Genomic DNA, 27,665 nt, shown 5'->3' with positions numbered 1-27,665 from the left:
TAAACATGTCACTCCCCTGCTCAAAATCCTCCCTGGACTGCATATCTGACCTACAGTTAAGCCCCAGGGCTTACAGTGGCTCCCTGGGCCCCTAGCTACCATTCTCCTGCCTTCCTTTCCAACTCCTCCAGCCTCCACTCCATCTGCTCCTGTGCCCCATCTTCCTTAAGTAGTGTGAAAGCCTTCGAGGCCAAGCCCCCTCTGCTGGGAACACCAGAGCAGATGTCTCCATCTCTCCCTCTTCCCTGCCCTCCAGAGGCTTGCCTTAGTCTCCCTCCTTTCTCCTCATACCCTCTACCTTGCTTCTTACCCCTTCCACAACTGTTCTCACTGCCTCACTTCACATTTTTCTCTCTTCCCCACTAGAATTTAATGTTTTCGAGCATGGGAATTTCACCTGTGTGGTGTAGTCATGGCCCCAGCACCTGCAATGGGCTGTTTCGTGGGAGCACAGGGTTGTGTTGGGTGAACTGGTCTTGGTTTGGCATCTCTCACACATCTCTGGCTCTAAATGTGAGAAAGTGAGGCTCAAGAAGGCCAAGTAACGTGGCCAAGTTCCCCCAGCTGACCTGGGACTCAGCTAGGTTGGGCTGACTCCGAAGCCTTCGAAACATCTGCACATCTTACCACTTCTCTGGCAGATCTGCTTCAATCTGACCACCCTTCTGCGGAGCCAAGACTCAACACCACAAGTCAAAGGGGTCCCTCAATATTTCTTGACATCTATATTTCAATTTCTCAGGTATGCTGTATCTACTCTATTACACAGACACGTCTCTGCCCTTTGGGTTCATATACCCACTGAGGCACCGCACACCATCTCGCCCACAGTGGCGGGCGTCAGGAACAGACACCAGTGGTTACTTCTCAGACCTAGAGACCTGTGATCTTGGAGTCTTCTTACACATAAATGAAGCAAGATAACCTGATGGAGAAATTTATGGTTTCCTGTATTTTCCATGGCAGGTAATCATTAAAGAATGAAAGGCATTTTTCCTTCATCTCTTAGGTCAGCACTCATATGTACTGAACACCTGTCCTTTTGTTGCCTTCAAGACTGTCATGGGGTGGGAGGGAGTAGGTTGTACCCTGCAGGGATTGAAGGCCTGGGAGAATGGCACTGTGGGTTCTGTGGGAGGTGAAGACTGGCACCCCACTCGACATAGAGGCCCCTCAAATAGATGGGCTGCCCCATGCCTTACCAGGCACTGAGAGAGCAGAGCCAAGCCCTTATAATGGACCAGGGGCAAAACTAACTGAATGAAGGTCAATTTATTCCCAATTTTTGGGACCACATGAACCCCAGGTTCCTGTAGAGTCCTAAGGGCAGGGAAAGCCCACCCCCTACCCCGAGACCCTGTGACCGAGATATTTCCTTCCCAAGTCAGCTAGAATTATGCCTCAAACAAGTGGTTATTTTTGGACATCTATGTCAATCTTCCATGTATATAGTATATGTGCACACATGTATACCAACAGCTTATCCACAACTACCCCGAGCATTAAATTACTTCAAGGAGGAATCTATACTTTAAACCTGGCAATACTGAGTGGCTTTCTCAAATCACTATTTCATGGAAGAGCTCCATCTTCCCCATGGACATTAGTGGTGGCTCCTGATAGTAACAACAGGAGCACAGCCTGGGTGGGAGAGAATACCCCCGCCCAGTGGGTCATACTCATCACCCAGATGGGGTGGGGCACTGGCTGGGGCTAGCCTGACGTGAGCCAGGGTCCCCACCAGAATCCCTGCTTGGAAGTTGAAGAAAGAAGTCAAGAGAATTCATATGGATGACGGGCTGGGGTCAGTTCTATGCTATGGAAGTGAACACGTTTACTCTTTATGCCTACGTTGTTTTTCAGTTCCTCATTTCCCTGTGCTAGGCAGAGTCCCGATGTTCAGCCTCTTACTGCTCCCAAAGCAGGGGGCAGCCAGGCAGGCTCCCCAAGGCTTCCTGCAGCATAGATGGAGTGCCTTCCCAGAGCTGGGTGGGGACCCCTGCTGCCCGTTCTCTCCATCCTCTTGGCACGTGACAGAAACAGTGTTAGTGAATTTAGCGTCTTTCCTCGGTAAGTTTGGGCTCTTAAAAGGTGCTTTCCAAGGCTGGATGGTTGGAATAAATAGTACCCTTTTAAAATACTAATCCAGAAGGTAAGATGTAGGGGAGAAAAATGAGTATGTAACATATGGAAAGAAATAACAGAAAAGACATTACAAAGAAGTAAGGGATTTTGCTAAGCATGGCAGGGTGGAAGGGGGGTTATCGTGGTGCCACAGAGGGAGCGCTGCGCCCTTTACCGGGACTCTTCCCACCTTCCAAGGAAGCAGGCACCATTACCAGTGCTACCAGCCACTGTCACGACCTAAGTCCGAGCTGGGTAGCATTCGAGAGAAATTAGCTCATGAAACGCTTTTCTTTCTTAACCTATACCAATTTCCCCCTTCTGTATGAAGAATGACTCCTTCTTTTAAAATCTCATATCTGAAGTATTCACATAGAAGCATCTTTAAAAGAGCCAGCCTCCACAGTGAGTGGTTTAGGATTGTTGCTAATCCAGGTGAATTGTTTTGTGATTGTTGATCAGTCAGTAACCCTGGGATAAGAAAGAGCAGGGCTGTGGGTGTCAGTCTTTGGGTTGCTTTTGACAGCTTTGTAGGAGCTGAGGAAACAAGTCATCTGCAGTCACAACACCAGATCCACTGAGTTACTAGGAGTGCAGACCCTGTTCTCAAACCAAGCATGCCAAGGGTAAGGCTCCCGAGTCCTGAGGCTGAGACTGATCACCAATACGGCCCTACTGACCACCATCCCTTTGTTTGTCTACACGAATTTTGTGCTATCTTTCTTGGAGCAGGTGGGTGAGGATGTCTCCTAGATCGTTCTACAAGAAATGGGATGAAGCCAAGTAGACACGGAAGCTGAGATCTGGTGAAAACACCCAAGTGTCAACTTTCTGGATGCTTCCCATTTGCCCTGCAGATCTGTGCTCCCCCTAGTCTGCACCCACAGGGCGACCCCAGTAATGGGCTCTCTGCTCTCTCCCCTTCTTCTGGTGAGAGGCACTGGTCAGAGCCTGGATGGTGGAGGAAGAAGGTGGTTGGAGTATTATTTTTTCAGACTCTTTTCTCCTAGAAGCCACACCTCTCTAAGTACCTTTCTCCATCAGCTCCTCTCATCGTTTGCCTCTTTGCTACCAGGATTGGTAGGAAATGATGGGTCCATCTGCCAATGTCAAGATCATAGCAACTATAGATCCTTCTCTTCAGTCTTCTGCAACACTCCAAAGGCATGGGCATTTTCATTGTGCCTTGGGGAAGAGCTGAGACAAGCCTGAATCCCTGACAGAGCAGCACCAGGTGGCTGCCGGCCTGAACAGCCAGAGGCTTCACCATGCTCAGTCAGGGGCTCCCTGCCCCTGGGATGTGCCACACAGGAGCACCTCCATGTGTCAGGCCTTCGGAAGTGGAGTTTCCACCCCACAGCAGCTGGGAAAAGCGGGCTGACAGTGGAGTCAGAATCGGAGAGCCTTGCTCCCCGGCATGGCAGCGTGAGGACACACTCCAAGTGCACTGTCAACCCACAATGGCAGGTGGGGCCCCCTGGGAGGTGCATGCTGGGCCTGGCAAGGGCATAGAGTCTTCTGGATGCTGCCTGAGAAGCCCCTGAACATGTGATTTTGCAAAGATATATAATGAAAATGGTTATGAGTGAGATAGGATATTTGCTCTGTCTCAGGAAGAACCTATATCTGCTTTAGACATTAGTTTTGAACTAATTATTTTGTCCTTAGGACCTCCAAAGAAGACAAGTCTGGCTTGCTCCCCAAATCTCTTCCTCATTGGGATGTCAGAAGAAACGCTGAGAAAAAGGAGGAGCGTGAAGTCAGGATTTGTGTTTCTTCAACCTAGAGGCCGGGAGGGTAGAAGAGGACAGCCACACAAGGCGCATGCCATTTCATACTCAAACAGCTTCCCCGGGCTGCCACCTGACTTCCCATCTTTGCAGGAAAACGGAAGATCAGGTTACATAACTTGCTCATGTCCGCAGGAAGTGACAGGGTCTCCTATTTTTTTCAAAGCCCATGGTCTTTCTTACCTTTCACTCACAGGAGGGTTAGTTGGAAACAGAAGAAAAGTAAGGCAAAGCCACAGAGAGTTCTCTTTAGAGGGGGCCGGCCTAGCCAGGTCGGATCTGGGAACAAAGGGAAAACTCAACAGGTCTCAGCACCACACTGTCATCGACCCCTACCAGCTGGCACCGGGCTGGAGCAGAGCTTGTCTGCAGAGCTGGGGGTTTGCTGCAAGTACCTGGAGTCTGCATTGAAAACACTTGGGTCAGACAACTTGCCTCTCCCTTGTTCACTGATCTAAGTTAGGCCAGCCTCACTTGCTCCCTGAGCTAGGGAACACGGCGGGCCTGCTGGGGCCAGCTACTCACCTGCCTGCTCCAAAGCCACCATGGTCGCCTGCTCGATCAAGTCCCGTTCGATGAAGCTCCTGAAGTCTTCGCTGTACACGCTCAGATCTGGCAACTGGAACGTGTAGATGGGCATCTCCAGGGGGAACTGCTCATTGTTGCACTCACTTGCCACGTGGGACCGGGCCAGGGAGACAATCGCTGAGCTGGCGTGGGAAATCCCCCGGGAAAGTCGCTTTTCTGCAGGGAGAGGGGGAAGGACGACCACAGGAACTGAGTGGGGTGGGCGTGTGGCTCTGCGAGCATGCATGCACACACACGTGCATGCACAAATATGCTCCCACACGTGTCCACACACATTCACAGGCACACCTGTCACTCTTCCTGCAGGCCTCCCTCCTGCTGAGCTAACATTACCACCACCTGGCATATGGCACTTACTCACTCTGAGTCATGAAACCATTCAGAAAGAGGCGAGCTGCAAGTCTACCACATAAGGACACAGCAGCATCATGAAAGATCACCAGTCTTGCTTTTTTGGGTCTTAAGTTAACATCTAACTCAGTTCAGCAGAGATGCCCCTCTGCTCAGCTGAAGGCCACAAGCCAGACTGCTCTTTGTTTTACATGTTTATATACTTAAAGCAAGAAGCAATTGGTTCAGGCTTTCCCCATGTGGCTTGGATTGTAAGAGAGGTTACTTTACTAAAGGTACCCTGATAACCATATCCCACGTGACGACGATGCCCCAAATACAAAAATACAAAGCCATCATATTTGTTTCTCTTCTCTATTTTTTAAAAAACATTTTATTTATTTGAGAGAGAGAGTGCACACACGAGAGAGAGCACAAGCAGAGGGGAGCAGCAGAGAGAGAAGCAGACTCCCCACTGAGCAGGGAGCCTCATGCCGGCTCAGTTCCAGGACTCTGGGCTGATGACCTAAGTTAAAGGCAGACGCTTCACCGACTGAGCCACCCAGGCGTCCCTGCTTCTCTTCTGTCTGTTTGCCACTGCCACAGCACTCAAAAAGTGCCCGTCTACTCTGGCTGGAGTTTCCAGCCGAAGTGTGAGAAGTGTAGTGCAGAATTCCTCTGACATACCTGATGTTGCCCCGTGAGGAAGTTAGTCACGTGATCTCAACGCCACAGGAAAAAAGCGGATGTCTTTGTTCTCTTGGCACTGTGAAAGCATACTTGGTTTTTTAAGCCCTGCTCTTAACAGCTAACATTTACCATAATAGAAGAATTCTTAAACACATGGTAGTAGGGGGACTTTTTTTTTTTTTTTTTTACAATCAATATTCGCAATAATGGAGAATTCTTCTAGCAAGGTAGAAGTCCTCTTTCAATTTGCTCAGGAAAACAAAATTCAGACTGGTGTTTGAATGAGTGCTGTCTAAGCCCTGTGGCAAATTCATAAGTGTATCCACTCAGGTCACGAGGACTCCCACTTCATGTCAGATTCGGCGGTTCACTGATCACTCTGCGTGCATGCTGCTGGCATTCTGAAGCAGGCCTCTGCCCGCCTGTGCTCGCAGAAGACCCACACCCATGCCTTCATCCAGAACGGGGGCTTCATACCTCCCCAAGTGCAAGAGCAGTGGACAGAAATGCCATTAAAGTCATTTTGTTACAGCAGACTAAAAACAAGAGGCTTTTGATCCTGGGTAAGTTGGTTTTAAGTTTAAAGTCAATTCTCAGAAGCCTCAAGTATCTGGGCATTAAAATGAATGGTGAGTTCCGCAGACAGAGTATTTTAAAATGAGTAGTTTTGATTCACCTTCAGTTGGATTCTGAGACCATGATGACCAGTTATTTTGGATTTCAAGGAAAGGCAAAGAGCAGTTAAACCACATGGAACATGAGAAAGAAGAGACATGGCGCACGCAGGCCCTGGCTTGTCTACCACTGGGGATGGCCCCATTGCTTCCTGCACTTGGTCCATGGTCTTGAGAGCAGGAGCAGAGGAGACTCCGAGTCCTTCTGCCATGTTCTCCAGGTCTCACAAATCATGCTGCTGTCTCACCTCTTGCTACAGACCACTGTTTCTGTATCTGGGAAAGTAGGAACTGCCTCACCCTTTGGGACCCGATGGAGATGGACATCAGATGCTCTTTAACACCTGAGGTGCTGTGTGACCCCACAGTCCACTGGGAAGACTCACGTTGCTGCTCTCAACAGTGGGAATCTGCTGGGCAAGGTCATCCATACTCCTTTACGGCTTATCATTCAGTACCTCTTTGCCAATTGATGAGATGCTAGTAGGACCTTAGGAGCATTGTGCTTCGTAGTATAATATGATGCTGTTAAGCAGTTACAAATATTAAATATTTGGAGTCTGAATGAAAAACCCTTTTGGAGGGGGCTGGGTGGCTCAGTCAGTTGAGCGTCTGATTCTTGGTTTTGGCTCAGGTCATGATCTCAGGGTCCTGGGATTGAGCACCACGTCAGGCTTCCCACTCAGTGGGGAGCTTTCTTGAGGATTCTCTCCCTCCCTCTCTCCATCTCCCTCCTCCTCCCTTTGCTCTCTCTCTCTCAAATAAACAAATAAATAAATCTTAAAAGAAAAAGGCTTTTTGAACTAAAAGTAAATTATGTTAAAGCTCATATAATGAGAAACATATGCTCCTAATTCTAACACTTCCCCACCACCATCTCCATGAATGCACACACGCAAACACACTTACACACACACTGATTCTTTAAACATGAGCTCAGTGATCCTTCTTTTAGAGGTATAAACGAATTGTTTTACAGGAACTACCATGTTCAGAGTTATGCCCCAGAGAAATAGAGATATTAAACAAAAACACAGTGAGAGAACGCATAGAATTTTTCAACTATTGACAAAACCAACTCAAACTGATCTGTGATTTAGGCCAGGGGAGGTGTTTTAACTATTTTTTCTTATCTTCTGTATTCTTGATGCTCTGGCACCTGGGGCATCCCTGACTGGGGAGAGGCTCTCCTTACTAGGAATAACTAATTCTGAAAGCAAATGACTCGGAAGAAAGGACCATGCCTTTCTTATGCAAACCAACCAATCCAGAGCCCATACTCTGAACCACCTCTTCCATCTGGTTCTTACACTCCAACAAACAGTATTTCTCTGCACCCCAGGGCAAGGTGCAAGACAACCAGGGATAGCTCCTAAATCCCAGAGAGCCTGCTGAAATTATTCAATTTTGCCAATCCTAAATCTGTTTACCCTGCCTTGCCTGTTCCAAGGAAATCACAATAAAAGCTCATGTCCATGTTTCTCCTCTCTGTCCCTTCTGCCTCCTGACCAACCTTGGTGCTTCCCCATGTGGTCCTGCATGTGTGTCCTGCTTTTAGGGAACGGTGAGTGTAACAACTTCCTTCACGATATTCTTTTCCATGTTTATATATATGATTATATATGATTAAAACAAATTATATATGATATATATGATTAAATATGATTAAAACAAATCCTAGATATTTTAAAACAGGTGCACAAACCTTTTCTGAAAGGGACAGATATCAGTACTTTAGGCTTTGTAAGCCAGAGCCTTAGTCAGTTCATAAATGAATGCGCATGAGGGTGTTTCAATAAAAACTTTATTTAAAAAATAGACAGTAGCCAGAATTGACTCATAGGCCATTGCTTGCTGACCCCTAATTTATAGTATGAAGACATTCATTTTCCATGTTAGTGCCTGCACTATGATTTCAAGAACTCAGTTAAAGGATACATATACCTAATTAAGAAACTATAATTTCCAATTTTTAAAAAGAACATAGGATTATTTAAAAAACTCAATTAATGGAATTATGTGACAGTTTTATTATTTTTTTCTTTAACTAATACGTGATAAAAATTAGATAGCAGCAGGTATCAGTTACATTTATTAGGCTCTGAATCCATTAACCTCTCTGGAAGCAGAGAAGAGGGTCCTTCCAGCCTCCTCAATGGGAGGATAAAATAATGGGTTGGTTGGATTGCTGCCAGTCAAAAAGAGCAGAACAGCCATATGTATATATTTAGAAAACCCAAGATATTCTCTTAGAAAAAAATGATTAGTATTATAAGAGAATATATGTAAATTATTGCATAAAGTACAAATATGGAAAAAGTAAGTCGCTTTTCTCTATGTCTAAAATCTTAGAATCTGACTAAATGGAGAGGCATAGTTAATGTTCTTGGGTGGGAAAACAATATTACAATATGCCAATTATTCTTAAAATAACAATTCAATCCAATTCCGACCAGAATTCCAAGCTTAAGGTTTATATGGCAGAACAAAATGTCCAAAAGTAATGAAAAATTTTTGGAAAAGAATAGCAGTGAAAGAAGTTGCCTTAACAGAAAGTATGGTATATGAACTACCAGAGTTAAGGTAATAGGATGGGTGACCACATGGTTTGACAGACACAGTCTGGAAACAGATCCAAATATATTTGGGAATTTAATATATGGCAAAGTTGGCATTTTAGTTCAATGGGTAGAGAATGCTTTATTCAGTAAATGTGCTAGAGTAACTCACTCTTGATCCAGAAGAAAGCAAGGCTAGAATCTTTCCTATTACTTACAAAAATTTTCAAATCAATCAAAAGACCGGAGGACAAAATTTTAAAATGAATGTAGGAACATATTTCAGTAACTTTGTATTCCAGGAGCCCTTCTAAAGTGAGAGAGGACATCCATCAGCCATGAATGCATAGTTAATATAAACATTTTGTGTGGCAGAACATTCTGTAAACAAAGTCATAAAGCAAACGATACACTGGGAAAGACAAACACACATATAAAAACACATGATCATAATCTTAATCACAAAGAATGCTATACATTAATCAGAAAACTGAAGAACAATTCAATACAAAAATGGGCAAAGTATGGGAACAGGCATTCTGTTCCAACTGGCTAACAAAGGACAATATGAAAGTTAAAATAAGACACCTTCTTCCACCCTTAGTGGTAGAAAAGCAAAGTCAAGTCACCACAAAAACATCCAGTGCTGGTGAGAGTGGAGGGAGAGACCTCATCTCACATATCACAAGCAGAAATGGGTCCGGGAAAAAAGTCCTCAGGTTACTGAATTAAAAATACACAGGTACTGGCACACCAAATCCACTCTGGAAACACTAACCTATAGAAATAAAAGCACTAGTATCTAAGATCACAGGCATAAGGTTGTTTATTTTAGCATTGCTAGTAGTATCGAAAACAAGCAAAACAAAACAAAACAAAAACCTAAGCAAAACCAGAATAACCATTAATACAGGAGTGGTTTAAAAATTATTGTAGCTGTGGAATAAAATAGTGAGACTCTACTCATGATTCAGTGTTCAGTGAAACAAGTGATTTGAGAAACATTATGTGCATTTGACCCTGATGCATTTTGAAAGAGCGCAGGGAAAGCAAGGAGGAGACAGACGAGGATATAATCGTTTGTTATTACATCAGTGGGATCTGAGATGGGTGGAGAAGAAAACTCTGAAGTTCTCCTTATATATTTTGTGCTGTTTCTTTCATCACGATAAACACATCTGACTTCTGTAATTAAGAAAAGGAATAGAGAAAACGGAGCCTGTGGGACAATGAGCACCGATCTGGAGACTGTGCTATGTAGGAAATAAGTTAAAGGACTACAGGTGTTTGGCCTGGAGACACCAGGGCTGCAGGAGCAGTGCCGGCCTTTAATCACGTGGGGTCCCTGGGAACTGGACTTCTCCTGCCACTTTTCCCAGGCAGAGGAAGGAGCGGGAAACGGAAGCTGCGGTGCACATTTCAGCTTGATGTGCGCAGAGAGTTGAATTTGCCTGCAGCCAAGGAGGGGTGATGACCCTGCCGTTCTTTGCACCCTCCACCCCTCATCCCTGCTACCCTATGCAAGCCAAGGCTGTCTGGGGAAGCTCTTCCTGGGCTCAGCCCCTCACCAGGTACCTTGGGCAATGTCGTCCTGTCTCTGCAGGCAGGGCCGCTCCACCTTGTGGCCGGGTTGGGGCGGCTCTCGCTCTGGCTGCTTGGGGCACCTGCCCTCGTTGAACACATGCGGCAGGTTGGCTGTGTGCACCTGTCGGAGCTGCTCATAGTCACTCAGAGCGGCGGTCAGGTCCCAGTTTTTGCCTATGGACAAAAAATGACAGGAAATGACAATATTAATGATCTCATTGTAGAAGAAAAAAAAAACTGTGCAAGAAGTGTTCCTCATCAGCACATTGACTAATGAAATTTCCACCAGCAATGTTCGTTTTTCAGAGAGGTAAAATGGCTTGATGGGTAAGTAGAAGTTCACACCTGTGACGGATGTCCATCTGAAATATGTGACTGTATTTACTCTCATCACCTTTAGATTCATGCACACACATGTCAAAACATTACATTCCTAATTATCATGCCTTCCTCCACCCCTTTGAAAAATCAAGTTGTAGAGCTTGCTCTCTGAGGGAAGCAAAACATAAACTAAAAAAAGAAAAAAATCAATAAAAAGAATTCCCAAATTTTCTTTAGTCTTTCGCTTACATTTTTACTTCTCTTTTTAAGCTTAATAGGGGTAAAGCAGCAGCTTGGGAGGCATTCTCTGTGTAAAAGCCTTAGTGGGAGGCAGACTTCGGAACTCTGACCTTGAACTGGGTGAGATGCCAGTTGGGACTGGGGTCCTGGCCTGGGACAGCTCTCAGCAGGGCCCCTGGGCACCGAGATGGGTGCGGGGTGATGAAGGGGATTCTTTGCAACACTTGGGGGAGCTGTGGTGGGGGCTGGAACTCCGTGGGGGCTCTAATTCTGAGTCTGAGTCAATGGACTTCTAATAGAGGTACGGAGGCATTGCACACTGCATCCGATTCATCAGGCACCATGAGCTTTTTAAAGACAGGAATTAAAAACCTAGCTTTCATTTTAAAGAGCAAATAAAATCTTATCTTCCCCCGGTTAACTTTGAAGTGCAGGAATTAACCGTATTGACCTAATTATATGCTGAATTATGTTATATATACAATATAATGAGGTTTTGAATGTATAAAATATATCAGGACATCGCTTTTTCTTTCCCCTTCCACTTCTAGTGCAGACTTGATACTATCAATCATCATATGGCCATTGGTAATTTAATCACATATTTTTTTCTCCTGAGTCAGCTAACAAAGACGCATCAGTTGCATCTTTGCACCATCTCCGTGGGTAAGAAAAGCAAACTAATCTATCTGGGTCACACAACAGAAAAAACAGCAGGAGCTGGTGTTTTTGTAAGTGATAATAAATATGGAGTATTTGTGTCATGCAGCCTATCGTTAGTAGCAGAAGTGGAGGGTGGTGGTCGTGGCTGTGGGGCAATGACAGGGCTGATTTTGGGAAAGGAAACTAAGCAGAAATGTCAGAAAACACGTTCGCTCTTACAAGGGACTAATAACCACAGGGTACACGTACTCCCTACATGATCAAAACCTGGCATTTCAAGTCTCAGTGTTAGTGACTATCAAATGGGCATTCATGTACCAAGACAAAGATAAGACCCTGCCTTTAGGGAAATTATGCCTTAGCAGGGGTGATAACCTGAGTGGGCAGCCTGCTCTAAGGCAGGGTGAGGGGGGCAGATGCCCAAGGGAGGGTCAAACCTGTGTGGAGGAAGAAGGGCAAGGAGAGGGGAGGTGGAGGAGGAGCATTCCTGATGCCAGTTCCTACCAGAAAATGCAGGCATATCAATATAGACGTATTAGTGGTAACATCAGCATGATGAATTCTGTTTGTGAAGAGGGATGGGAGAGCAGAGAAGCAGCACACGTGGAGGACCTGAGGAGCTCCATGTGCAGCCAGGGGTGTCATCACCCCCAGACTCCAACAGGGAATGGGCACTATTCTGGCATGTCACAAACAGAAAGTGAGGCGTAGACTGATCAAAGCATTTACCCGCAGTTCCTCATTTGATACATCACAATGTTTGCATGTGGACCCTCCAATCTGTTTCTTTCCACTGAACTGCATCTCTCATGCAGGGCTGCCCTGCACATGAAACCTGGTCCTGGCAGAGCTGTGGACCCTAATCCTGCTGGAGGGGGCACTGTTATGGGGAGCCGGCCCACTCCCTGTCCCACTGTGCTTCTTCTGCCCAGTGGAAAGAGCCTCTCCTGCTGCTTCTGCCTGTTCCCAACACTTCCCAGAGCCTCCCCCCCCCCACCATCCACGGTTCCCACTATAAGGCATTCTGGCCCAAGTTTGAGAGCAGGCCCCGAGTTGTTACGTGTGGCTGCAGTGGGCCAGTGCTGCAGCATTGTCCTGCAGGATGGGTGTGTTCCCACTGCATGCATCTGTTAGAGGAGCAACTGGGACAACACTGACAAGGCAGGTGTCCTGCCATCGGTGAAGGACTGTGCATTCTGCTTTTCTCCCCAGCGGCTTCTCACTGCTGATTTTCTGGCTTGCTCATGACTCCTCTGCATTCTCCTATTGCTGCCTCATACTCACGCTCATGCTCACGCTCACGCTCACTTTGCTCTGCACCTGCCCTGTATTCTTAACCAGTGAGCATCCCGGTTCTAATTGTGCAGGATTCAGTCAGAGAGATTCAATAAATGTTAAATGAGAATGAAGATGGAAGGGAGGAGGGGTGGCGGCACTGTCCACAAAAGCCTAGCTCCCAAACGCTCCCTTCAAAGATTTTAAAGAATTCTTCGAGGAATCAGTACTTCAGTGTCCATGCATGTGGAAAGACTGCCGACGTGGGAAGAAAACAAGACAGATGACAGACACATTCATCAATTGTTTAGAGAGTCAGAGCCCCTCAAGACATGCTTCCCACTCTGTACAAGTCCCCAGATAGCAGCTCAGGAAAACCAGGATTGTAAATGGTGATTTATAGACACATGGACTGGGGAGGCCTCAATGATTAGCTTGGCATTGGTGGGTTGTACAGGTTGTATCTAAAAACAGGAAATCTAGGGGATAGGGATGGGATGGGTCCCTGGTGACCTGGAAGTAGGGTTTGGTGGTCAGAGATCATATGCATCAAGCTCCCCATTCTTCTTCTTCTTCTTCTTCTTCTTCTTCTTCTTCTTCTTCTTCTTCTTCTTCTTCTTCTTCTTCTTCTTCTTTTTTTAAAGATTTTATTTATTTATTCGACAGAGATAGAGACAGCCAGCGAGAGAGGGAACACAAGCTGGGGGAGTGGGAGAGGAAGAAGCAGGCTCATAGCGGAGGAGCCTGATGTGGGGCTTGATCCCACAACGCCAGGATCACGCCCTGAGTCGAAGGCAGACGCTTAACCACTGTGCCACCCAGGCGCCCCTCCCCATTCTTCTTTTCCATTCCAAGTCTCGAAGAGTCCTAACTGATGTCACCCAGAGTCAGGATAAGCAGAAAGGGCACAGAGGCCCACCATGGCCTTGCCATGACAACAGATGGGCTGAAGCCCAGATGGAATCGACAGGCTGAGTGATCATGGTGGCCACGGGCTGTGTGTGCCTCTGAAGCCAGGACACTCATTTCGAGGAAGGAATTGGTCCAGTGGAACTGTCAAGAATACAGGCTTTGGGGTTTGGGTTGAGCCCTGGCTCCACCTTGTAGCTACTTCTGTGACAGTGAATATAGCATATTATCATACAAAACTCAGATTATTTTTCTGTACAATGGGGGAGAGTAAAATCCATCTAATGGGAATTCTTAAGAGGGTTAAGTGAGACTAGGAGGTAATGTTTGTAAATTTCTTAGCACATGGTGGTTACTGTTATGATCATTCATTACAAGTTTCTGCTATGTCTACCTTCTACCACTTGTGATTGAGATCCAGCTAGTAAGTGGCAACTGAGATTCAAATCCAGGTCTGTCTTGATTAAAACCCAAGCTTTTGGGGCTATAGTTCCCTTGAACCTGGTCTTGTTTAGTGCATCACAACTTCTGCTTATAGACTACCTTTCACACCTCTTCCCTGCCTTGCCCATCCATCATGACCCCTGTCTTCTTCTCTTGTCATCCCTCACTCTCCATCCCCACTCTGCCAATGTTTTCAGTGGCTGGGTCCTTACTCTCTTCCCCACGCACTTACCTGTTCCATGTGAAATTCTTATTCAGGTGTCACTAAGTTCATCTCCTGAACACAGCAGGCCCTTAAGCCCATGGGAAAATAGCAGAAGGCTTCACTAGAACATTTAACAGTCCCTTTTATCCTACACCCCTGAATACTCATGACCCTTTTTCTGGCTACTTTGCCTTTTCTTGTCTTTAAAACGCATGGGTTCCCCCCATTTTTATTCTTTCTTTTCTTCTCTTAATTTATATCCTCTTTTTGAAGATCAAGAGCTTCTCTATGTGAATAATCTTAAATCTAGTTATAATTCATATCCTAAGCTTCGAGGCCAAATATCTAACTCTGGCAGAAGCTAGTTGACTATTCAATTTATATTCTTCTCTAATTCTTTCTGCACAGAATGCTGATTTATTTGAGACTGCAATTCACACAGCTAGAAATACTCATTTTCCTCCTGTAGCCAACCTGAGATCTTCAAAATATGTTTCTGCTGTCCTCTCTGTGCTTACTCTGTTCCTTCTTCTGGCAATATTTCCTCCAGGCAGCAAAAACAGTATGACTATATGAAAGAAGACCTCAACCCAGGGAATAAGGAAGCTGCCTGTTAAATTTTTTCTTTTTGGCTATGTCCCAATTTGTGCTTATCACAATACAGTAAGTTATTGGATTACTAACAAGCACGGGTTTCATGGTAAGTAGCAAAACCTCTTGAACAATTTATCAATGAGCTTTTGTGCTTTAAGCTTCTAATTCATTTGATTTGCTCTTAAGAGGAACATCGAATGATGTCAGAGCTCAAGTTAAATTTAACATATGCATTTTGGCTCTCACAGAGGTGTATGCTGCTTTAGTTTAGCACAAAAGTAGCACATTAATGAAGGGAAACTATAAAGCAGAGATGCATGAGCTCACAGGAAGATGTGAAACAGGAACTGACTACACTCAGGGGAAAAAGCAAAAAAGAGTCAAAAGTCCTTTCTGAAATGAAGTTAAATTATAAGGGAGCAAAGAAAAAACAGATCACAGCACAGTAGGGACCATAAAAATGAAAAATTGGGGCGCCTGGGTGGCTCAGTTGGTTAAGTGGCCGACTCTTGATTTTGGGTCAGATCATGATCTCAGGGTCATGGAATCGAGCCCCATGTGGGGCTTCACGCTCAGTGGGGAGTCTGCTTGAGGATTCTCTCCTTCTCCCTCTGCCCCCCCCCATACTTGCGCTTTCTTTCTCTAAAATAAATAAATAAATCTTTACAAAAAATGAAAAATAAACAAAGTGGAAAAAGTGAAACAAAAATAAACAAAAGCTTACAGAGAAATGGCAAGTACAGAATATAGGTGAAAGATACACAATATACATATAACTGGAACCCAAAAAATGAAATCTAAAATAGTGGAAAAGAAAAAAGAATTTATAAACTATTTTTAAAAAAGCAAACTTCTGATAAAAAGATTTGATTCTATTATTGAAAGGGCACACTGCATAAAAGGAAGTTCTCTGAGTATAATCAATACCAAGATACATCCTTATAAAATTATTGTATCTTAAAAATAAAGAGAATTCTTTGAATATTTAAGCAAAAAATGAAGAAAATCAGGCTGGTAACATACTTCCTGGCAGCCACATTCAAAGCCTGAGGTCAGGGGGTCACATCTACAAGATACTGAAAGAGAGAGAAGTGAGGGCTAAGAAATTTTTTACCCATCGAGGATATCCCTTCATGTACAAAGACTTCAGACAAACCATTTTAAACATGTATGAGTCCAGGAAATATTACTCAAATGGACCTTTTTGAGAAAACTACTAGAGGATGGGTTCCAGCTAATCAAGAGATGAATGGGGGTTTGGTAAAGGAACGACCAGGCACTGGAAAATTTATTTAACTGCACATCTACAAAAAATCAAAGGTAGAGATACAAGTGCAGAGGAGAAAGTCAATAGACTAAGCAAAAATGGTACAATTAACAAAATGGTAGAAGGCAGAAAGTAGAATCAACTAAACAGTTGCCTCAGCTATGCTACATGCTAAATACTAAAATAATATTTAAAGTTGAAAGATCAAATACAAATATATAAACATTTCTAATAGTACAGAGGAGAATGCCAAAACCAGATAAAAGATATACTACTGATTAAATTGGATGGGAGGAGACAGAAAAAGAGAAAAAGAAGGAGGAAGAAGATACAAACTTATTTTATTGAGGCAGATCATAAGAACTAATATTATCTAAAGAAAAAAGGAAGCAGGATGTTACATAAAGGTAGAATTTTAAAAAGTAAATCACTAGATAAAAATGTAACCTTTCTAAATATCAGAAAAATATTTTTAAATAAAAAGCTAGTAAAATACACTGAAAGGCATTTGAAATATTTATATATAAAAAGAGAAAATATAATATGATAGAACTAAGACCCACCATATCTGTCAGAGCAATACACTTGAACAAGATTAATGCAACTATTTAAAGAGGATTTTCTTATTTTATTTTATTTTATTATGTTCTGGGTGTTATACGCAAACAATGAATCATGGAACACTACATCAGAAACTAATGATGTACTGTATGATGACTAAAGAGGATTTTCATATTATCGCACAAAAGAAAGTCTAACTATTTGCTGTATATAAGAGACCTATCTAGAGCAAAGTGATTCAGAAAGGTTGCAACTAACAGGGAAGGACAGTGCTGTGTCAGGTTTACCAGTCAAAGATAAAACAACAAAAACAAAAAGCAATATAGGAGACATGATCTTATAACAAACAAAGTAAAATTCAGGCCAAGAAGCATTATTTAAGACGAGGAAGGCCACTTTATAACCCTAAAGGGTTCAAATCATAATGGAGATGTATTAATCATGCTTTTTGTTTTCTGTAGTTTGAGGTCTTGCTGACCCTGGCGGGACTGCCCTACTCAGGGCTATCTGATTCCTCATGATAGCAAACTACATCCCTGCAAGTGTGCGTTTTAAGTGCAAACCAACCAATCCAAATCCCTCACCTCACCTATGTATGATCAGGCTTTCACACTCAGGGCAAATGCTCCCCTATGCTAATCACCCAGGGCCGGGTACAACTTGGGACAGCCTCTCCAGCCTGGAGCCTACTAAAATGCAAACTAGCCAATCTTAAAACTGCTTATCCTGCCTTACCTGTTCCTTCCTGCAGAACCCACACTAAAGGTTCTTGCTCATATTTCCCCCTTTCCCTATGCTTCCTGGCCCTGGTACTCTTCTGCGTGGCCCTCGTGGCATGCCTCCTGTTCTTAGGGAACTTCTTTCTTCGTGACAGTGATTTCCATGCCTGTGTGTCTTCCCAGACCTGATTAGAACAAATCTCAGATACATATTAAAAGAGAAGACATAAGAAGTATGAATATATGCATACTAAATAGAAAAGTAAAAACTTTACAAAGCAGAAATTGCCATGAAACATTGAGATAAACACACTGACCTTTACTATTAACAAGAGAATGCCATAAATAGCAGGATACATTATAATGTGGGAACAAACTCTTGAGGCCATAACAACAAAGGCTTGCTTTTTGCTCAAGCCATGAGCTGGCTGTGGGTTGGCTGAGCTCTGTTACACCTCCTCACTTCAGGATTCAGGTGGACAGAGAAGCTGGTCTTAAAAACTGCCTATCAGTATGACAGAAGGACAAAAATCCCTAGAGTATATCTCATTAACAATCAAATACCCTGGCCTGGTAGTGACCTTCTCACTACTGTTCACAACCCATGGCTGGGGTCCCATCCAAGCACAGGAGACAGGAGGGGCAGTTCTCCCATGCACCCACAAGGGGGAGTCAGACTGTGGGACATTGTCCTTGAACAGAGCTAATGACTAACACAGGATGTAAATATAACATACACACACAAAAAATAGCCTTGGGATGCCTGGGTGGCTCAGTTGGTTAAGTGCCTGCTTTTGGCTCAGGTCATGATCCCTGGGTCCTGGGATTGAGTGTCACATCAGGGTCCTTGCTCAGCGGGGAGCCTGCTCTCCTTCTGCCTTCTGCTCCCCCTGCTTGTGCTTTCTCTTTCTCTCACATTCTGATAAATAAATAAATAAATAAATAAATAAATAAATAAAAATAAATAAAATCTTGAAAAGAAATAGCCTTTCATACATAGACAAAAAGAAGTCAGATGACATAATGGAAGGAAATATTCCATTATGCATTTTCATAATTGCAGCTAAAAGATAAAATACTGAGAAATAAATATAAAAGAGATGTGTAAAATATCTATGTGGAAAACTTACACTGTCTCTCAAAGGCACAAAAGTAGAACTGCACACACTATGCTTTTAGTTTGGCAGACTCACTATCATCATTTCTTCCTCCTGCTAACTTAAAAATTTAATATGATCCCAATAAAAATATAGCAGGGTTTGGAATCAGGCAGGCTGACTGTAACATTCATTTGGAAAATTAAGCAAGAATAACCAGGGACCCTCTGAAACAAAGGAGCAGTGAGGAAGGAGGGGCACTCACACACATGCTGCCTGCTCTCCTGTTTCGATAATGCTATATGAACAATCAAATAAAGCCACGGAACATACAGGAAAGTACCAGAGAGGTTGAAATACATATGCAATGTCAAAAGACAGATACTGATCTGGGGAAATATCTGCATTTCATATAACATACCAGGAGTCATCTCTGAGGCAGGTCAGATGCTGAGAAAGTCTCAGGAGGAAGCATGCAGGCAGGAGGGCTGGTGGGGATGAGGCAGGAGGGACTGCTGGGAAGAAGCAGCAGATCCACCATGAAGGTGCCACTGAGGTCTTCCCTGAACTGACTGGCAGCACAGGAACAGGGATGGCCCTTCAGATGAATTTGCACTGTAATAAGGGGTCCAGACATAAAGAAGGCACTGGATGGTGGCGATGCTCCCAGTCAGGGAGAGCCTTAGACAAAATGTCTTCCTTCTCCTGGGGGCTGCAGCTGAAGAGGGACTCAGCTGTGAGCCATCAGCAGTGTCATTCTCTGCTCCCCACCCTGGCAGAGTGCCTGGGCCCCTGACAAAGGGAAGGGATCTCAGCACAAGAGCAAATGCCACACCTCTGTTTTCTCCTGGGTGGGGAGTGCACGTGTATGTGTTTTGCCCAGAAACCAGTAAGAGGAAAAATAGATTAACAACTCAAAAGATACAAGCAAAGGATATGAACAAAGATTTCATGGAAAATAATTGTAAATGGGTCTTAAATATATGAAAAGATGCTTAATTTCACTCCCAAAAGAAATGCAAATTACAAATACACTGAGAGGGCACTTGGGTGGCTTAGTTGAATAAGCATCTGCCTTTGGCTCAGGATACGATCCTAGGGTTCTGGGATCGAGTCCCGCTTTGGGCTCCCTGCTGAGTGGGGAGTCTGCTTCTTCCTCTGCCCCTTCCCCTACTTGGGCTTGTACTCTCTCATGCACACAAAAATAAATAAAAATCTTTTAAAAAGACCCCCCCAAAACCAAAAAACAAATACACCAGGAAACCATTTTACACATATCAAAGTGGTGAATGTAAAAGTTGGCAACCCACCTGGTTACCAAGTTTGTTGGTAAACAGGCTCATTCATTCACCTGCTGCTAAAAGTACAGAATGATATAACCCCCACACCAGTCAATTTCCCAGTATTCATCAAAATGACCCAGCCACCCCACTTCTGCGCTTTTGCCCTACAGAAACCCCTATACACATAAAAGGAGGTATGTACAATATAGTCATTGCAGCATCATTCACAATAGCAGAATAATGGAAACAAGCTAAGTATCCATCTATGGAAAAATATTTGAATAACTGTGGTACGCTCTACTTAATATAATGATAGGCTATTGCATGAAAAAATGATGAAGTTGTCATGGAAAGATCTCTAGCACACATTTGGGAGTGAAATAAGCAAGGTGTTGAATATTCATAATCCTACCTTTTGAGTAAGGATAGAATAACATATACAATCTTTCTCTCTCTAATACATACAGATAAGTGCGTGCTTGCGTCTGCATATGCAAAGACCAGAAAGGTAAATAAAAAACAAACACCAGTGGTGATCAAGGATCAGGGAGAGGTGGGGGACACGGAACACAGGGGGTATGATATTGTTAATGTCTTCCTCTTTCGAGTTTTGAACATTTGAATAAATCAGTTACACAAAACAAGCAGTAAATAAAACTCAGTGTAAAATTTTTCAAGGATTAAACAATAACTTTATTGTTTAAACAATATTTTAAGCATATCACAGTGAGAACTTTTCCTTAACATGTAGTGTACCATAACTACAGAAATGGAAAACCTCATCTCATTCCCATTGGCCGGCAACAATTCCAAATTTCCTGGGTATTAAATACAGACAGAAATAGAAAGAACCGATTGAAAGAACTGAACCTCTTAGCTAGCTGATATTTGTAAGGCTGTTTTAATTAGTTTATTTTTATAGAAATGTGGAGAAGAAAATCAGCCCAAGGGCTGCCTCAACTAATCTTCAAATAGGTTGTAGTTCACCAGATGCGTGTGCAAATAAAACGAATATGTTAATAATATAACAAAACTGATATTTTGATGTTGAAAACTTAAAAAAAGACACTGGTATTATTTTGTATTCTACTGCCAGCTATAGAGGCTGGTATGTGTGGTAAATTTAAACAAATGTTGAAAGAGAAAATATATTCATGCACATTCACTCTTGGACCCATTGCAAAATGGTTTTTGTGATCCCCTTTCTACTGAAGCAGCTCTTTTCAAGATTACCAATGAGCTTGATGTAGATAAATTCAAGGTTAGTTCTCTGTCCCCTATCAATAAAGCTCTGTCTCCTCCTTGATTTACTCTCTTTTTGGGGGGGAGGAAAGGAGGCATCTAATGTATAGCATGGTGACTGTTATTCTCTTACTTCTAAGACATCGCACTCCCCTAGTAATCCTCTTATTTCAATGGCTGCTCTACCCCTTTCAACAGTGCCTCTTCCTCCTTCCCTAAATTCCTAGTTGCTGTCATTCCTCAGTGCTCAGATTTGGGTCAAACTCTGTTGGGTGGTATTGAAAGACATTTTTACTTCTGACTTAAAGGAATGTAGGCTTAAGAGGAGAGCTGACTTGTGTGGCTATTCCCTGTTCTTACTGACTGGAATGCAGACATGATACCTGGAGCTGTGGCAATCATCTTGCAAACATGAGGTAACAAGTATGAAATGGCCAATTGCTAAGAATGCAGAGTGAGCGGAAGAAAAACCTGAATAAGAATTTGGGCAGATTACTGCCAGCAAACCCCTAACTAATACAGAAAAAAGAGGACAGAGGCCTATACTGAGACCTAAGTGTTTGGCACGAGTCTGACAGGGTACCCAGGATGGGATATAACTTGGGACATGGAAGATGATCAGAGGTGCTCCCATTTAGACTGAGACCTGAAAGAAGTGTGAAAGCTTTTCTGGCAAAGAATCAGGAGCAGCAGGAGCAGGAGGAGCAGGAGGAGCAGGGGAAGTGGGCTGGGAAGAGGATAGCACATGGATAAATCTGGAAGTGAAATGACCTGGTACATTAAGACACTGAAGGTAGTTAAGATGAATACAGCACCAAGAGGAGCCAGGAGAGGCTGCCTAGGAAGGATGCAGGAGGGGAGATGGAGGTGCTGGGATATGGAGCTCCTTGAATGGTCTTGTGAAGTTTTTCTGGGGTTTGGACTTTATCTCAAGGGCAAACATGAGTCACTGAAGCATTGCCAAAGGAGTAGGGCTTCACCAAATTTTTATTTTAGAAAATAAAGTATTGCATTAAAAAATTACTCTGGCTAAATAGCAGAAACTGTATTAGAACTGGGGAAGCTGGAAGCAGAAAGAACGTTAGGAAAGACCTGTAGCAATGCAGATGAGAAATGAGATGGCTTGGCCCAGTGACAGTGAAGACGAAGTGGGTGTTCTCCTCAGTGCTGGACCAGAGGGAGAGAGAGAGGCAAAGGCAGGTGTCTAGGATCTGGCTCAGGAAATGGCTGGCTGAGTTACGGTAATCCACATCTGGAAGATTACTCAGCCATTAAAAGAATGAATTTGCATATACAACAGATTTGAGGGGATTTCAGTGAAGCTGTGTTGAGTGAGAAAAGCAGTATGATGACAGCATGTGCAGCATAATCACCTTTGGCAACACAAAGCAAACACAGCTCTGCCTGGTCCACATCCAGCATCATCGATGGTGCCTTAGCATCCAAGGTCAATTCTGCATCCCCCCCCCCCCCGCCCCCGCTGCCTTTGCACACCCTTGCTTGTCCTAGGAGAGAACTGTGAGTGAATGCTCCTGGAATTCCCTTCCCAGTAGAGTTCTGGCAACAGCCTCCAATGAGAAGCATTCACACAAGATTGACTGGAAGGTTGAGCACAGGCTGGTTTTTTACGGAGGGTTGCAAGCAGATGCCTGGGCAGAGAGCAGATGGAGATTGGCTGTAGCTTTGGGGCAAACTCCTGAGAAGCACTTGCTTGGCAATCCAGCTGCAGGAGTGGGTGGTGGGGGCATGCCTTGTGATTCCTGAGGCTGCAAGGACTTCCAGTGAGCACCAGTGAACTTGTGAGCACAGCTTCTCTGATTTTATGTTTATAAACCTCTAGTTCCCTTTCCTACTTGGAATACTTAGAATGACTTCTGTCTTCTTTATCAAATTCTGGGTAGAGAATTTGGTACTGGAAATGGTTCCAGGAAAGCAGAAACACAAAGATGAGACTAGTTCTCTGATGCTGTAGAAAAGCCAACAGCTGTTATCAATGGACACTGTGATGCAAAGATGGGGTATAAGGAGTGTGGTGGGTGAACTCCCTTGACTGCACTGGGGAGCATGTAGGAAAAATGGTGAACAGTAGGACAATGAGCAGGAAAGACTGGGCTTTGAAAACTGGATGGGATCCTGAGAACACTTAGTGGGTTCTGATGAACCTGGGGCCCTTCACTTTCCAGTTGCCCTGAGCCCCCTGGACCAGCAGAAGCAGCCCGTCCTTCCTTGACCAAGACCAGTGTCCCCCCCTCCCCCGCCCCCAACCCATTGTCTGAAGACCTGGCAATACCTTTTCTGAGCAGATGTGTTTCAGGGAGATGTCCAGTTCACCTTAAAACCCAGGTCTCTTAAAAGTTTCGGACTCATAACTAGGAAGATGGCCTAGGAGAAAGTCCCATACACATCAAAAGAATTCTAAGATTTTTGCCAGTAGAAATCTAGAGTGCATAGGATTAGATTTTACAAATGTTAAACTAAGAATTGACCAAATGCACCAATGGCAGAAGCAAATAATGTGTTAAAGATGCAGAATCTGGATATGAAGGTCTGGGTGCTGGACGATGGTAAGGGGAGCAGGGCAAGTGTCATGGAACAAGGTGTTACAAATTCCCCAACTGGAGGCTGCAAGGGGCCAGATTCACGATATGGTTTGCATATTTTCTCCCTTGTTTTTTTTTTTTATCTATAGGCATATATTAATCAAATCAAGCCCTTCTCCCTTCCTTGTCATATAACATAAGGTAGATTAGGTGTGATAAAACTCTTAATTCAGTCTTCAATTTATAGTTTACCAAAGATGGGTCATGGTCTCAACCAGGTGAGGAATGAACGCAACTCAAGATGGGTTTGGTGACTTATGGGACTTTGTACATCCTGTAGGTGGTGAGAAGGAAGCACATCTTCAGTTGTATGGGGGAACTGGCAGGACGTGATGTTATTGTGGTTGCTTGTTTAAGTATGGATCAAGGAAATGTGTGGATGAGGATATGAGCAAAGGGATGGACAGTGCCAGAGAATCCATTGCCAGCTCAATCACTGCCTTCCCTACACTCCCCTTTTTCATTTTCCTCTGCAAAGTGGGGCAGAAGCCTGCAGTGACACTTCCCAGAACTGCTTTCCTGATAGGTTCCAGTTTCTAAAGAAGAAGCACTCATGCAAGGTTTGCAAGGCTGCAAGAAGGAGAAGCCAGCTCCAAGGCCAGCTGTGAGCAGACAGAGGTCCCAGGGCAATTCCAGTAGCCTGTGAATCACAGCTGCCTCTAGGAGAGTGCCTGCAAAGGAGCTGCTTTGTGCTTGGTGCAGTAGGTAGCCACAGCAGCAGCCTGGCCCCTCTGACATTCCTGAGGTTGATGGTGATTCCCCACTCACTTGCTTCTCTCTGTGGCATCCCTGACCTTTGCCCCATCAACCCTTCCAATGGTGGCACAAACCTCTAAGTGCCTGTATTAAAATCCATCTCACTTGCAAATCTGAATGTCTTAGGTGTTCCTAACAGTGCTCTGGCTGCATTGATACATGTGTATACATATGTGTCTCTCTCTGTGTTTAATATATATTACATATGTATCTGTGGATGATTATTTGAGCTTGGAGAAAAATGTGGAAGGATACATATTAGGTTGTTAATATGGGTTTCTAGTAGTTGATGGTGATATGTATAGAAAAGAGAAGGAGAGGGTAGGGCAAGACAAGTGAAAAAGAATACTTTCTAGAAACAAATGGTATGTATATTATGATCCCATTATGCAAAATTATGTATCTGTGTGTATGTATGTGGATGAAGACATTAAAATAGGGAAAGTTAGGAGGGGTCAGAGTAGACATTTTGCAGGAATTCTATACTGGTCCACCCTATACCCTCTCTGGGGAGGAGGTCTTGTAGCCAGTTACTATTATGTGATTGTCATCTAACCCTTAATATTACTCTAGGAGCATATCTATTTGTCCAGCTTCTTTCCTCCAAGGTAGAAGGACCATGGAAGTGCAGGGGTATGGAGAGAGACCAGAGGGACTAGACAGATGGTGGACCCTGTCTGGCAGGAGCCATCAGCCTCATCTCTGATGGTTCATTTCTTTAAAATGAACTTGTTAAAAAATTGAAGTATAATTAACATTTAGTGTTATATTAGTTTCAGGTGTAAAATATAATGATTCAATGATTCTATGCATTTCTCAGTGCTCATCACAGTAAATGTACTCTTAATCCCCTTTATCTATTTCACCACCCTCTCCTTCCCTCTGGCAACAAGCAGTTTGTTCTCTGTATTTAAGAGTCTTTTTTTTTGTTTGCCTTTTTTCATTGTTGTTCATTTGTTTTGTTTCTTAAATTCCACATATGAGTGAAATCATATGGTATTTGTCTTTCTCTGTCTGACTTACTTCACTTAGCATTTAGCATTACACCCTCTAGGTCCATCTCTGTTGTTACAAATGGCAGTATCTCATTTTTTTTTATGGTTGAGTTTATATATTTATACACACACACCACATTTTCTTTATGCATTCACCTATGGATAGGAGTACTTGTGTTACTCCCTTATTTTGGCTATTGTAAATAATACTTCAATAAAGATAGAGCTGCATATATCTTTTCAAATTAGTGTTTTCATTCTCAACAACGAAAAACTAGGAGCTTTCCCTCTAAGATTCAAGATAGGGATGTCCACTCTCACCACTTTTATTCAAAATAATACTGGAAGTTTTAGCCATAGCAATCAGACAAGAAAAAGATCAGCCTCTAAATTGGTAAGGAATAAGTAAAACTGTTGCTATTTGCAGATGACCTGATCCCATATGTAGAAAACTCTAAAGATTCCACCAAAAAACTACTAGAACTGATAAATGAATTCAGTCAAGTCCCAAGATACAAATTAACATACAGAAATCTGTTCTATTTCTACATACTGATAATAAAATAGCAAAAAGAGAAATTAAGAAAACAATCCCATTTATAATTGCACCAAAAATAATAAAATACCTAGGAATGAACTTAACCAAGAAGGAGACCTGTACTCTGATAACTATAAAACACTTAGAAAGTAATTGAAGATGATATAAACAAATGGAAAGATATTCCATGCTCGCAGAATGGGAGAACAAATATTGAAACACCCATGCTACTCAAAGCAATCTAAGATTGAATGCAATCCCTATCAAAATACCAACATGTTTCACAGAACTAGGACAAATAATACTAAAATTTGTGTAGAATCACAAAAGACCCTGAATAGCCAATGCCATCTTAAAAAGAAGAACGGTGCACTGGGTGTTATATGCAACTAACGAAGTATTGAGCTTTACATCGGAAACCAGGGATGTACTGTATGGTGACTAACATAATATAATAAAAAAAACATTAAAAAAATAAAGAAGAACAAAGCTGGTGGTATCACAATCCCCCATGTCAAGATATACTACAAATCAAAACAGTGTGGTACTGGCACAAAAACAGACACAAAGATCAATGGAATAAGAGGAATTTAACTTGGATGGAAGTCTATAATCTATACGTACAGTGTATATAGCTCAACTATTTATATATTTAAAACATGGCTATGGTGTATTAAATGTCAAGTCCTCATATGACTGAGAACAGGGTTTTCTACACCAACACCTCCCAGGGCTGTCTGTAAGGCAGACATTCAGTCTTGATGTCCTGTAAATCAACCCATGTGATCAGAGGTGGGTGGGTGAGGGTGGCAAGAACAGCAAGTGTCCAGCATGAGGTTCTGGCCACAGACCCTCCGTGAACCTGCTCCATGACCTTGGGCAATTTCTGCTGCTTCTTTGAGTCCTACTTTAGGCAACCTTAAGGAGAGATGGTTGAAATTCACCTCAATACGGTTCTCTCTAAATCTTCAGATTCTGAAAGTTAAAGAACAAGGTAGGAGGATAGTGGCTTCCACTGTTATTCAGAGACTCAGCTGGAAATAAGGTAAAAATGCCAGTAACAAACACATGGATTTCAGGGAAGGCCACTGGACCCCAAAATCCAAAATCAACACTCTTTATTATCTATTAGAACTGATTAAAGAAAACCCACCACTACCAAGTGCTGGGGAGGATGTGGATCAACTGAAAATTTCATACATTGGGAACGCATTACGACACAGCCACTTTTGAAACCCGTTTGTCAGTTCTTTATAAAGTTGAACATACACTTACCCCATGATTCAGCAATCTCATTCCTAGGTATTTACTGAAGAAAAATGAAGACTTACGTTCACATGAAAACCTTTATGCATATGCTTACAGTGGTTTTATTCATAAATACCAAAAATAGGAAACAGCTCAAATGTTCTTCAGCTGGAAAATGGATTAAAAAAACCCCCGTGGTACCTCCTTACAATGGAATATTACTCAGCAGCAAGAACGAACAAACCACTGACTCATGCAGAAATGTGAATGAATCTTAAATGCGATGGGCTAACTAAATAAAGCAATATATTGTAAAAGAAAAAAAAAAGATAAAAGTGCCAGTAACACATACAACCGTGAAATCAAAGTA

At 43.2% G+C, this 27,665-nt stretch overlaps 1 protein-coding gene across 1 annotated transcript in view; it reads right to left on the bottom strand.

Annotated features, from left to right (window-relative positions):
• The window catches only part of OTUD7A (OTU deubiquitinase 7A), a 376,751-nt gene that overhangs the window by 84,521 nt on the left and 264,565 nt on the right, over positions 1-27,665 (bottom strand). The window contains 2 exon segments of the mRNA XM_040642665.1: positions 4,440-4,658; positions 10,330-10,512. Coding sequence (XP_040498599.1) covers positions 4,440-4,658; positions 10,330-10,512 — 402 coding nt within the window.

The sequence above is a fragment of the Ursus maritimus genome, unplaced genomic scaffold (assembly GCF_017311325.1).
Source record: "Ursus maritimus isolate PB19 unplaced genomic scaffold, ASM1731132v1 scaffold_27, whole genome shotgun sequence".
NCBI lineage: Eukaryota > Metazoa > Chordata > Mammalia > Carnivora > Ursidae > Ursus > Ursus maritimus.
This window is presented reverse-complemented; position numbering and strand designations above follow the sequence as displayed.